Below are 12,229 nucleotides of genomic sequence, written 5' to 3' on the forward strand. Positions count from 1 at the left end.
ATTTTTATATTCAGTGTAATTTGAAAGGTTTTATCATCTTCCACTAAGTTACAGAATAAATAAGAATTCCTCGAGTTGCTTAAATTGCTTATCAGCAATTCCTCTCCCTACAGGTAAAGCATATATTCTTTCCAATCTCTCTAGCCAAGTCTATTCAATTCATTTCCACGATTTTACATTTCACTAAGCTTATCCAAGAAAATGGATCATGATTTATTAAATTACCTGTATATATAACTTTTCCTTCTTGGCATTCAGGAAGCGGCCTTTTCCCACGCTTGTGTGCTTTTTCCCGAAATCTTACTGTTATCACCACATTTGAATTACCAGCACTACAATTCATTTCAGAAAAAGATTTGGTTTCCACAAGATTTCCAAACTTTTTGTTGACAAAATGGTGGACAGCTTTTCTGTGGCCTTTGTTTGCATCAGGTTTAAAGGTAAATTTGGAATTTTCTTTCTTTGCATCCAAATATTTAAAAAAGTCAAAAGCTTCCTCTTCTGACACCAAATGACAAAGTTCTTTATACTCAAGATTTGGCTTTACAATAATTTCACTGTTTTTTCCTACAGTTATTAAAAACGGAAATTTCTGCCTAATGCCACTATGTAAACTAGCCCTCTGGTTTTTGTCAAGGATTCTGCCTATTGAGAATTCAGGAGGTGGTCCAATTAGCTCTGTTTTAGAAAGCCACTTCTCTTTTATACCACAAGCAAAATGATTCAGTAACTCATGAGTTTTTTCATCTAAAAAGGAGCTTAAAACATCAGCTTTTTCTTCACATTTGGAAGTTCCATCACTGATAGTATCTTCCTTTTCTGAACCAGACTGATGATTTTGGTCACCATCAGTGTACTTAACCAAAGTATTAACTTCTTGCTTTCTTCCATCTTCAAAGGACAGGTTTTGAAGATCTGGTTTTGGTTTTTTGGGAAAATTACTTGGCTCAGGTTGTATTTCACTAATCTTGAAAATAGGCTCATTAGTGGTCTTATTAACTAACTGTCCCTGTTCATCAATTTCAATAACAATAAAGTCACTTGGTGAGCTTTTTATAGTGCCATGAAATCCAACATGATCATTAAAGAAACACAAAGAACTAAACCTGATTCTATAATCTGTATCTTCTTCCATTCTTCTATCATAATGACTAGAAAACAAAAAACAAAGAGGTAATTACCAGAAAGAGAAGTTATGGATGACCAAATAGGAATAGGTTTGCAGGATTTCGTTAATTCGTCTCTCTTTTAATGCTGAGTCTTCTTAAATGGCATCATTAACTTAATTTATGGCTATATGTACATCCTGTATACTTTGACTTTCCTATACCAAGCTGAATTAATAGGCAAACTATTTCTGGTATAGCTAGAGATTTGGTAACTTGTACCTTCACTCACTCTAGATTTGTACCTATTATCCAGGATTAAAATGAGTCAATTTTAAGTTTGTCTTAAAAATACCATTTGTAGGCCCACAAGAAGAGGTGACAACACAGGACTATAAAACAAAGATCTGTCCAAATTCCATTCCTGGATCCTAAAACTTCCAGCTAATTCCAGAGAATATGTGGCTAAGTTTTCTTATATTATTAGTGGTTAGTGACAGGAGAGGTAACAAGAAGACAATAGGAAAACTGATGGGTAAATGAAGTTATAAATACGAATTTGCAATTTGATTATATTTCAAGGTAGGATTAAGTTAGTCCTTGACCTTCTCTAATGCCCCCATTAGGATATACAGAAGCTTTTGAGGTTGACCCAAAGGAAAGGTCTAACTATATCATTGGCATTAGAGAGAAGAAACCCTTACAGAGCTTCCTGGGAACACACCACCAGAGAACAGTACTCTGATCTCTGACTTTTCACACAAACCTATGGCTACCATACCATATGGAGCTGCGGGAAAGAGAAATTGCCCAGGGGCTCCATACTACTGAGTTCTGTGTTTACCCACATTCTCCAAGTAATTTATTATCATCTGGACCATCATCTCATTTCTATAATGTACTCTACCAATCTGAACCAATTTAGCAAATCACACCCCTTCTCAATCCTTCAGCTCGTGTCATATAGAAATCACAGCAAATTCTCTATATCCCAATTTCCTAAGGAATATATAAGATATGTTTACTTTCCTTAATTACTTAATTTCCTGTACAGTTCCCTCACTTTCTTGCCCTAATTGAAACCTGGCTATTTCTTTAGGCTGCTGCTTCTTTAGTCCTCTCAAGTGAGGGCTATTTTTTCTTTCCCACCCATCTACCTTAGGACCTAGAGGCTATAAATATGTTCTATATCACTGTTCCTTGCAAGCCATTTCTGTCTCTACTACCTCCAAAACCCCAAATCTTCTGAAGAGCCTGCCATCAGGCTTTACCATCTGCTGTCATCCTCTCTCAGATCCCCAGACAACTCGTCTTCATTCACTGATCTTTGCCTCACTACCTTCTTATCCAACATGTTTTCATGATCATCTATATGGATCATCCATTCAATGTCTTGGACCCTCAGGTCCTCAATCTCAGGCTCAACCTCCCACCTCTACTTCATCTTGGTTATCCACTGTCATGATGATAACTGACTTTCTCATCTCCAAAAACTGCATTAACCTTAAGTATCTGATTCTTATCACTCCCACTGCCCTTCATCACACCTACTTTAGTACTTCCATTCCAAAAACTTTTAGATGTTGTGAAACAACTCCTGCTTCTACAACTAGCCCACTATAGACCATTATCCAGCCAGAATGGTATCTTAAAATGTAAGTTAAATCATATCACAATCCAGTTTAAAATCCTCTAATCACATTTGCAATAAGATTCAAATTACTTACTCTGGCTTCCAAAGACATCTAAGATTCGGAACCCTATTTATTCTCCAAGCTCATTTTGTACCTTTGCCCCATTACCCACTATACTCCAGCTACTCTGGCCTTCTTCAGTGCTTTTGTGCTAACTGTTCCTGTTGATTAAACTGTTCCTTCCCCAATCATATAGTTGCATCTTTTAGGATTCAGGTCCTTAGATAAGTTTTTCCTGACCAATAATCTATAGGAACCTGCAAGTGATCTTCTTTCACAAAACCCTATTTAATTTTCTGCATAGCAGTTCTAGCTAACATTTTTCTTTATTATTTATTGTCTACCTCCTCCAAAGAGAATGTTAGTTCCACTTGAAAAGTAACCTTGTCTGCCTTATTTACTACTGATGATCCCACATTTTGAACAGTGTTAAGCACATGGTGGGTCTGCAATAAATACTAATTGTTGAATAAATGAAATAACTAGTAAAAAATAAGAGCTGTGAGAATGTAGTAGAAGATAATTAGGAGAGGCATAATGCAAGAAGTGGCCAAGTTCTCGAATAGTTCAAGCGATAGAAATGAGGCAGAGACCTCACAAGTAATGTACAAACAAAACATGCAATGTGTGAGAGAAAAATAAGCAGCCCAGATACAGAGCAGTGGGGATGGGGATGCAGGAAGAGTACAGTGCTGGAAAATAGCTGAGTTAGTATCAGATGATGGAAGATGCTGAATGCCCTGACAAGGACTTAGAATTTACTGTGTGGTCAATGGACGGTTAGTATTTGAGTAGAAATGTGACACAATCCCAGAACATGCTTTAGTAAGATGATTCTGATGGAAGTGAGTATCCGATGGAGTAACAGTTCGAGCAGTTTAAAAACAAAACAGGGTGGTCAAGAACACAGCTGTAGGGACTGGCCCTGAAAGAATAATGATCTTTTCCTTATTCCTGAAAAAAGAAGGAAGATAGACATTCTAAGCAAGTGAAACAGGTAGGGAAACTTGGGGAGAAATGACGGAATTCCAGCATCCTGGTGGAAGAGTGGAACCGAACTGGAGGGCAGCAAAAGAGCCCACGTGGCGTTAAGCCTGAAGGTGCAGAGTTCCCATTCAACAGATACTGCTGATGACAGTGAGGGACAGGGGTGGGGGTGGGGGATGCAGTTTGCTTGGCCCGTGGTTGAGGAATTCTTTGGTTGAGCAGGGATCCTGGGAAGGTATTAGAAATACTGAATCCAGTCCTGCAGAAGCTACTACACTTCACAGAACGAGGGTACATCCAAAGGTGTCCCCGACAAGGCCAGCAGCCCTACTTGTTTCTTCTCCTTCCCCTAACCCTACCTGTCCAAAGGCGCGACACTAGCCCACGTCACCCTTCTTTGGGGGCAAAGGGTATGGATCCTCAATGCCGATCTCGTCACCACCCCACAGACAAGCCACCCACCGCGCAAGAAGCTGGACCCGGTCTACCTCGGCTCAATGGAAGAAATTCATTTGCACAACGCCGTGCGCATGCCCGGAAGTCTTAAGTGGTTCAGCCACCGACAGGGCGTATTTAAAAAGGCAGGCGCCACGTAAAGACCCGCCCTACGCAAGACGTGGAGTTTCTCACCTAGCGGAGCCGCCTGGAGGCGCCAAGATGAAGCCATCTGGGAAGTGGGGCGGAGCCTGCTGGGTTGGCCCCGCCCCACCGCGGCATTTCCTAGTTCGCTGATTCTTCCGTTGCCTGCTTCAACAGCCCGCGGCCGGGCAGGTAAGGTATTCCTCACCTGCGCGCCCCAGTCAAAGGTCGTCCGAGGTCCGCGTCCAGGCCTCGGTCCCTCTGCCCCAGGGTTGCCGGGGTCGGCTGAGGAACGGAAATCGCTTTCTTATCCGTAAGAAAAGTTAGAGAGGAAGTGGGTTGCTTGGACAGAGCTTACTCCTGAAGAAAGACTTGGGTGGGTCCCCGTGAATCTAGAAGTTCGTCGGTCCTGAGGAAGAGCCTGAGTCTCGGAGGGGCGTCAGCCAGCTGTTCTGGGGCGCAGTCGGACCTCAAGTTTCTCACCTCCCTTGCTCTGGGTTCCGTGAGTCCCTTTGCGAAATGAAGTCTGTTTTCCCCAGAACCAGGAAGTCAGGCCAGCACCTGGCAGAGATGCCTGTGACGCTGACAGCTCGCGGAGCCTTCACACGATTGTAATTCGCTTGTTTCTCTGGCCTCCAAGCTTCCAGGGAATTAGACAGTGGAGCGGGCTTACGGGATCAGATGAGAACGTTTGCAGAGGTGGAGTGGGGGGTATACCTGCCATCTTGGAAGCCAGAGGGGAGAGAGACAAAGGGATAAAAGCAAACCCTGAGAAAGCACTTTGAGCATTTCAGAATGGGAACAAATGGCGCTATTATTGCCTCCAAAACGTAACTGCCCCAGGCCCCTTATAAGCCGAGGATATTAAAATCTGCTTCTTCCCTTTCTTAGAGTGATCCTTGAAGAAGGCAATCGGGAAGTTCAAATTTCTTCTGTTTTCGTACAAAGTGTTCATTTGAAGTTTGCCTTATACCTCTCCAAACCAAGCCTCTAATGTTCCAGGCCGAACTTGCACCTTCCTGAGCCTTCTCCATCTCAGTAAACATTGGGAAACTTGGTTATGCCAAAAACCTTGGTGCCAGTGTTCTCACGCTCCGCATCAGCCCATAGCTTTCTATTGGCCTCACCTCCGAATCCTAGGACTTCTGCACTTGCTCTGCTAGGCTGGAGGTCCTAGCCTCCAGCCCCTCCCACCTGGCTTATTGGTACGCTCTCCTAAATCCTCCCTTTCTTGCTTTTCTGCCCTTACTCCAACATCCTTTATTCCCAGCAGCCCCAGTATCCTTTCAAGACCATGAGTATAGAGCATGTCTCCCTTTTTTCTGAAAACTTCCAGGTGGCCGGGCGCGATGGCTCACGCCTGTAATCCCAGCACTTTGGGAGGCCAAGGCAGGCGGATCACGAGGTCAAGAGATCGAGACCATCCTGGCCAACACGGTGAAACTCCGTCTCTACTAAAAAAAAAAAATGCAAAAATTAGCTGGGCATGGTGGCGCCTGCCTGTAGTTCCAGCTACTCGGGAGGCTGAGGCAGGAGAATTGCTTGAACCCGGGAGGCGGAGGTTGCAGTGAGCCGAGATCGTGCCACTGCACTCCAGCCTGGCGCCTGGCTACAGAGCAAGACTATGTCTCAAAAAAAAGACTTCCAGCCGCTACATCTCACCCAGAGGATAAACAAAGTCAATAAAAAACTCAGGCAGTAGGAGACCTGGCCCCTTTATCTTTCTGACCTCATCTGCTACTTGCCTGATCCCTCTTCTGCAGCCTCACCATGTCCTTGCTGTTACCTATTGGGCCCACTTCCAACCTTTGCGTTTACTATTTGTTTTGTCTGTAAACTTTTCCCACAGATAGCCCAGTGGCTGGCTTTCTCATTCTTTTTGACCTTTAATCAAATGGCACCTTCTTACCGAGGCTTCCTCTGACTACCCTATTTATAATTACAACTCTTTCTCTGTTTCGTTTTGTTTTTTTCATTTCACTTGGCACCATCTAACATAGTATAGAGTTTATTTATTGGCGTATTGCTTGCCTTACCCCATTAGAATATGAACTCCATGAGTTCAGGATTTTTTTTTTTTTCTCTAATTTTCCTAATCCTTCATCTCCAGGGGCCTGGAGCAATATCCAGCACAGAGTAGACACTCAGTAAATATTTGGTGAGTTGTTTTTAAATATATGCAAAGCATTTTTAATTACTTAAAAATGTTGTGTTGGATCAGTGTTCAAGAAAGATGTGTTATGTTTGGTTTATGGTACACCAGCACAGATCCCAGTTTGTAATAGGCAGCCCTATCTAATTTAATAGCACTGGAAGGCTTCACCAGCTTTTGTTCATAACGATGATGAAGTATCTAAAAATAAAGATTAATGGTTGTGCAGCATATTTTGATAAGAATGTATGGAAGTAAATATTTTAGAAAGGATATAAATATATTAAAAGTACTGTGGTTGATCAAATAAGACTGCCACTATCTGAAAAGCTTAACTATATTCTCAGACTTCTTATTTGTACCCTTTCTGGGGTACAAATTGTACCACTGTTCTGGAAATTGAAACTAAATACAACTCTGCACATTCTTTTTTAAAAATGTGATATAAGAATAATTTCTGCCAGAAAATAATAATTGCACCTTTTTTTTTTTTTTTTGACTACCTATTATGTGACAAGATTTGGCCCTTTTCATGTGTTGATTTTAATTCTTACAGCAATTCTTAGGTATTACTATCTCTGTTTTTCAGATTAAAAAAAGCAAGGTCCGGAGAAGTGGATTTACTAACTCCGGTCACAGTGGGCTTTAATTAGAACTTAGCACTGTGCAAACTCAAAGTTCATCTTCCCTCCACCCCTGCACAATCTTTTTCTCTGATCAGAGGGCTAATGAAGCACAGTCTTAAAAGTTGATTAACACATTTGACAAGAATCTTTTGCACTTCTGTTTTGGGCATAGTACTTTGTTTGGAAAGGCATTGGGTTCTGTAAGCAGGTGCTGATCTTAATATATTTCTCAATCACCACCCCCTTACCTTTTGTACTTGTCTGAGTTGTCTTATTTGAAAATATGATTGGGTTTTCTTTACTATGAGAATTAGTGGTGAGAGGAAACAGTCATGAAGATATTTACTTATTTACTTGTAAGCAACATATTCTGTTCCACCTTTATTAATCCTAAATGTACTAAGGTAAATCTTGAACAGTTTGAAAGAGATGATTCTTTCTAAGTTTTTTTGCACAGTCTGTTTTCATTATTCAGAAAAGCAAAATGAAAACAAAACTATCATAAAAGCCATCATCAAGGGATAACCACTGTTAATATTTTGGCTTATGTTCTTGTAAGTATGTGGTTGGGAGTGGTATATGAATGTACATTTAAAGTAAAATTTCTGGGATTTTGAACTTCTGAGTACATGTATGGAAGAGTTGGCAGAAGGCCTTCTTTTTCCTAGTATCCTTACACCCATCACCTCTGCTTGAAGTCTGGGTGCAGGAGAGCTACCAAATTTATCCCTGGCCTTTAGCTAGTCTGGGTTTTTTCCCTCAATTCCTTGTATTTAGCTCTAATTTATAAGATTACTAAATCTATCTTTTGTAGCTTTGTCAATCATGTTGTACCATACAGTAGAGAGAAATCTTAATAAATAAGGAAAAATAACTTGAAGAGAGCAACTACAGAGTCTATAGGTAACCTAGATAAAATCTCTTAATTAAAATTTAAAAATCATCAGTCTTTCATTCAACACCAATGTTGTAAGTCATTGCTGAGGTGAATTTGGTTAGATCCCAGCCCAGAAGAACATACCATCTAACAGAGAAAGCAGACACATAAACAGTAAAATATAACAATTGTTAGAAGAATGACTAGGTGACATTTTGAAGCAAAAGAGATGACTGTCAGGGAAGCTAACAGTGCCTTTTGAATTGGGCTTGAAGAAATAATAGGCATTTAACAGGCATTCTTTAAGGTAAGTGAGCTATTCTTTTGCCTGGCCCTAGATGACTTTCACTTCCTGTTTCACAGAAAAAATAACATTATGTGGGAACTCTTCTCCCTTCAAATATATCTGTATTCAAACCTCTGCTTCCTTTCTAGATTCAGAAGAGGTTTCTTTCTATTCAAGGCTGATTTTTTCACCTGTACACTATTCATTATCCCATTTGTATTGTCAAACAGCTTAAGTCTTAAACCCTTAACACCAGCAGTTCTCAAAGTATAGTTGGAGCCCCTAACGCTCTTTCAGGAGGTTTGTAAGGTAAAAATCGCATATAGTTAAAAGATTTATTCAGAGTGAAATACACTTTAATGTTCTAAGTTAATTGATACAGCTTCAGATTCCACATTGCTGCTTACCTTTAAGAAGTTATTCGTTGTCAAATTTTAGTGTAATTTCAAAGAGAAATATTTGCTACTTTGTGAAAAGGCCTTTAAAATACACCTTTCTTTGTAACTATATGTCTGTGTGAAGCTGGATTCTCTTCACATACATCAACCAAAACATACTGCAGTGGATTGAGTGTGGAAGCAGATATAAGAATTCAGCTCTCTTCTATTAAGTTAAATATTGAAGAGATTAGGAAAACTTTAAAACATTGTTACTCTTCTGGTTTTGGGGAAAAGGTAATTATTTTTTTTAAAATATATATGCTAACATGTATATGGTTATTTTAAATGAATTAAATAATTTTTAAATTTCTCAGCATAGATTTAATATGTTAAATATTGGTAGATATAACCAACATAAACAAAAGCCCTTTGGAGTCTATATTAGTTTTTAAGATGGTAAAAGGTCCTGAGACCAAATTTGAAAACTGCTAGTGCTTGCATGTTCTCCCTCCGTCCCTCCCTCTCTCACCCTACCCCCACCTTCATTTCCCCTCCGCTCCCACCCCTCTCACCTGTCTCTCTCTCTCTCTCTCTTTCTTCTTCCCTTCACAACCAGACTTCTTGGAAAATCTGTTTTTGCCATTCACTGACTTTTTTACTACAGCTGTTCCAAGTCACCAGTGGCCTTCTAATTTGAGTCTAACATAACCATCAGTGTCTATTTGACCTCTCTGAGTCTTTTATACCAACCTGTCACCTTTTCTAGAAGTCTCTGGTATGCTACTGTCCTGGTTTTTTCCTTGGTATCATGACTAAGAAGTATTTTTAAAAATTCTTTCACATCATTCCTTTCCGTTCTAAGCATTACTAATAGGCAACCTTATTTTTACTGTTGTTTCAACCATCTATGTATATGTGCTCTTAATTTGTATGAGGGCATTTCAAAAATGTAACTATATGTCTCAAAAAAATTGTGGAAAAATTGAATTAAAAAATTAAAAATGTAAACTTTGGCTGGGCACAGTGGCTCACGCTTGTAATCCTAGCAATTTGGGAGGTCCAGGCGAGCAGATCACCTGAGGTCAGGAGTTCAAGACCAGCCTGGCCAACATGGAGAAACCCCATGTCTACCAAAAATTAGCTGGATGTGGTGGTGCATGCCTGTAATCCCAGCTACTTGGGAAGCTGAGGCAGGAGAATCGCTTTCACCTGGAAGGCAGAGGTTGCAATGAGGCAAGATTGTACCACTGCACTACAGTGTGCATGACAAAGCAACACTCCATCTCAAAAAAAAAAAAAAAAAGTAAACTTTATTTCTGAACATAACCTCCATGAAGTTTAAGACACTGTTGTAAGGGATAACACCAGCCATTTGATCCATCCCTAAAGAACTGGGAGTCCTGGGAATTTAACCTTATCAATAAAGTCTTTTCTACATTATTAACTGGAGAAAAATGGATGCCCTATAAAGATTTTTCAAGATTAGGAAACAAAAAGTAGTCAGAAGGAGACAAATCAGGACTGTAAGGTAGATGCCTAATGATTTCCAATTGAAACTTACAAAAAATTTGATGTTGATGAGAGAAAAAAGCAGGGGTATTGTGATGGAGAACAACTCTGTGGTGAAGCTTTTCCAGATGTTTTTCTGCTAAACATTTGACTAAAGCTTTAGCAGAAAAGCTTTAGTTTAGAAACATTCAGAAAAGCTACCGTTTCTCAAAACACTCTAATTAGCAGATGTTATTTTTCTTTGTCCCTCCAGAAAGTCAACAAGCAAAACACCTTGAGCATCCCTAAAAACTGTGGCCATACCTTTGCTTTTGACTGTCGGCTTTCGCTTTGACTGGACCACTGCCACTTTTGAGGAGCCATTGCTTTGATTGTGCTTCAGGATCATACTCATAAAATCATGTTTCATCTCCTGTTACAATGCTTTAGGATCTTGATTCTACTTGTTTAAAGTTTCCATTGAAAGCTCTGCTCTTGTCTGTAGCTGATCTGGAGTTTGGGCAGCCATTGAGTGGAAAGTGTGCCCAACTTTAATTTTTCAGTCAGAATTGTATAGGGTGAACTGGTTGTCTATGGTGTTCACTGTTGGTTCTGCTGTTAATTATAGGTACTCTTCATTTAGGGCAGAAACAAGATGAATGTTTTCCCCAAAAATTGACGTGGATGGTCTGCTGTGGCAGGCTTCATTGTCAACATCATCTCATCCCTTAAAATGAGTTACTGATTTGTACACTGCTGATTTTCTGGAGGGTCATTGCCCCCATAAACTTTTTGTAAAGCATCAGTGATTTCACCATTCTTTCATCCAGCCTCTACCATAAATGTGTTTGTTCTAGCTTCACTTTTAGCAGAATTCATGTTGCTGTGGTAAGGTTCTTTTCAAACTGTCTTATTCTTCTTAGTGCCTCAAACTAGATTCTGTTTAGACATGGATGATAACAAGTTACTTGTAACAAGTTAGTATAAGTTTATTTCGGAAATGTGTTTTGCAAAAACAATTTGAAATCCGTGCATGGTTATTGCACAATATGCATTTTTCATGAACTTTTTGAAAACCCCTTATATATGAGAATACTTATATGGTGAGCATTCTTTGCCGAAACCCAGCTCCTAAGCGCCAGACCACGTATATAGGTACTTGGTGTGAAGGCCCCTAAATGGTACCAAAGGTAGATATTTCACATTTAACACAAGCAAAAAAAAAAAAAAAAAAAAAAAACTGTTCTATCTCCCTTTCTTCTAATTGCTGATCTCTAGTGAAATTGTTGTGATTTGGCCTCCTAAATGTTTTGATGTTTACTTCTTCATTCCCCTGCCCTATACTTTTTCTAAGTTCTCATTTCTATTCACCTCGATTATTGTAGAAGTTTTCAAAACTAATTTTCTTGCCTCAGTATACATCCGTTTAATTTTTATCCAGAGGACTCCACTTAACTCTACAAGATTATTTAACTTCCCTTCTAAAAATCCTGAAGTGGCTCCCCTGTAACTTTAAGTATAAGTTCAAATTCCTTGTCTTAGTATATGAACTACATGGTGATATGGCCCTGCTACCTTTCCACCCTCATCTCTTCTCACTTAATCACAGAATCCTATGATCCAGCCATAGCAAGCTCTTTGCCTGAGACACACATGCTCCCAACTTTTCCCATGTTATTCCCTCTGCCTGGAATTTTCTTTTGGGTTTGCCTTCATTCCCTTTCATCCTTCCAACCTCCCACTCCAATCAAATCTGTCTTGATATCCCTACTCCAGATTGCCTCTGCCTGATGCTCCTTTTCTGGGCCCCATAACACTCTTGCAGCATTTATCACTACCTGTTACTCTGTGTGTCCCTTGGTATATTGAATAGCTTGGAAACAAAGATTTTTCTCTTCTCTGTGCTCCCGTTTGTTACTACAAAGACTGACAATATGTTTGCTGAATGTATTCATGAATGAAAGGAAAGGAATGGTCTTTCTGAAAAAGAAAATGGCATAAACGATGCATTGTATTATAGAAGTAGGGTTTTGTGGCATGAATTTTGGAGTCAG

The 12,229-nt window shown here is 39.8% G+C and overlaps 2 protein-coding genes across 12 annotated transcripts in view; one reads left to right on the top strand and one right to left on the bottom strand.

The window, feature by feature from the left end:
* Positions 1 to 4,372, bottom strand: part of PUS7L (pseudouridine synthase 7 like) — a 28,287-nt gene extending 23,915 nt beyond the window's left edge. Inside the window, exons 1-2 of one of the 6 annotated variants that reach the window (XM_032248354.1) lie at positions 4,276 to 4,372; positions 226 to 1,151 (exon numbers count right to left, since the gene is read on the bottom strand). In XM_032248354.1, coding sequence (XP_032104245.1) covers positions 226 to 1,135 — 910 coding nt within the window. In that variant the 5' untranslated portion in view covers positions 1,136 to 1,151; positions 4,276 to 4,372. Of the gene's footprint in view, positions 1 to 225; positions 1,152 to 4,146 lie in introns of all 6 variants that reach the window. The other 5 variants (XM_032248355.1, XM_032248357.1, XM_032248356.1 and 2 more) reach the window with 5 other exon arrangements.
* Positions 4,373 to 4,419: 47 nt separating this feature from the next.
* The window catches only part of IRAK4 (interleukin 1 receptor associated kinase 4), a 29,007-nt gene continuing 21,197 nt past the window's right edge, over positions 4,420 to 12,229 (top strand). The window contains exons 1-2 of one of the 6 annotated variants that reach the window (XM_032248364.1): positions 4,420 to 4,558; positions 6,477 to 6,524. The gene's annotated coding sequence lies outside the window, so the exon portion shown is untranslated. The remainder of the gene's footprint in view (positions 4,559 to 6,476; positions 6,525 to 12,229) is intronic. The other 5 variants (XM_032248363.1, XM_032248365.1, XM_032248361.1 and 2 more) reach the window with 5 other exon arrangements.

Source organism: Sapajus apella, unplaced genomic scaffold, assembly GCF_009761245.1.
Source record: "Sapajus apella isolate SASKATOON/1434 unplaced genomic scaffold, GSC_monkey_1.0 scaffold66, whole genome shotgun sequence".
Classification (NCBI taxonomy): Eukaryota; Metazoa; Chordata; class Mammalia; order Primates; family Cebidae; genus Sapajus; species Sapajus apella.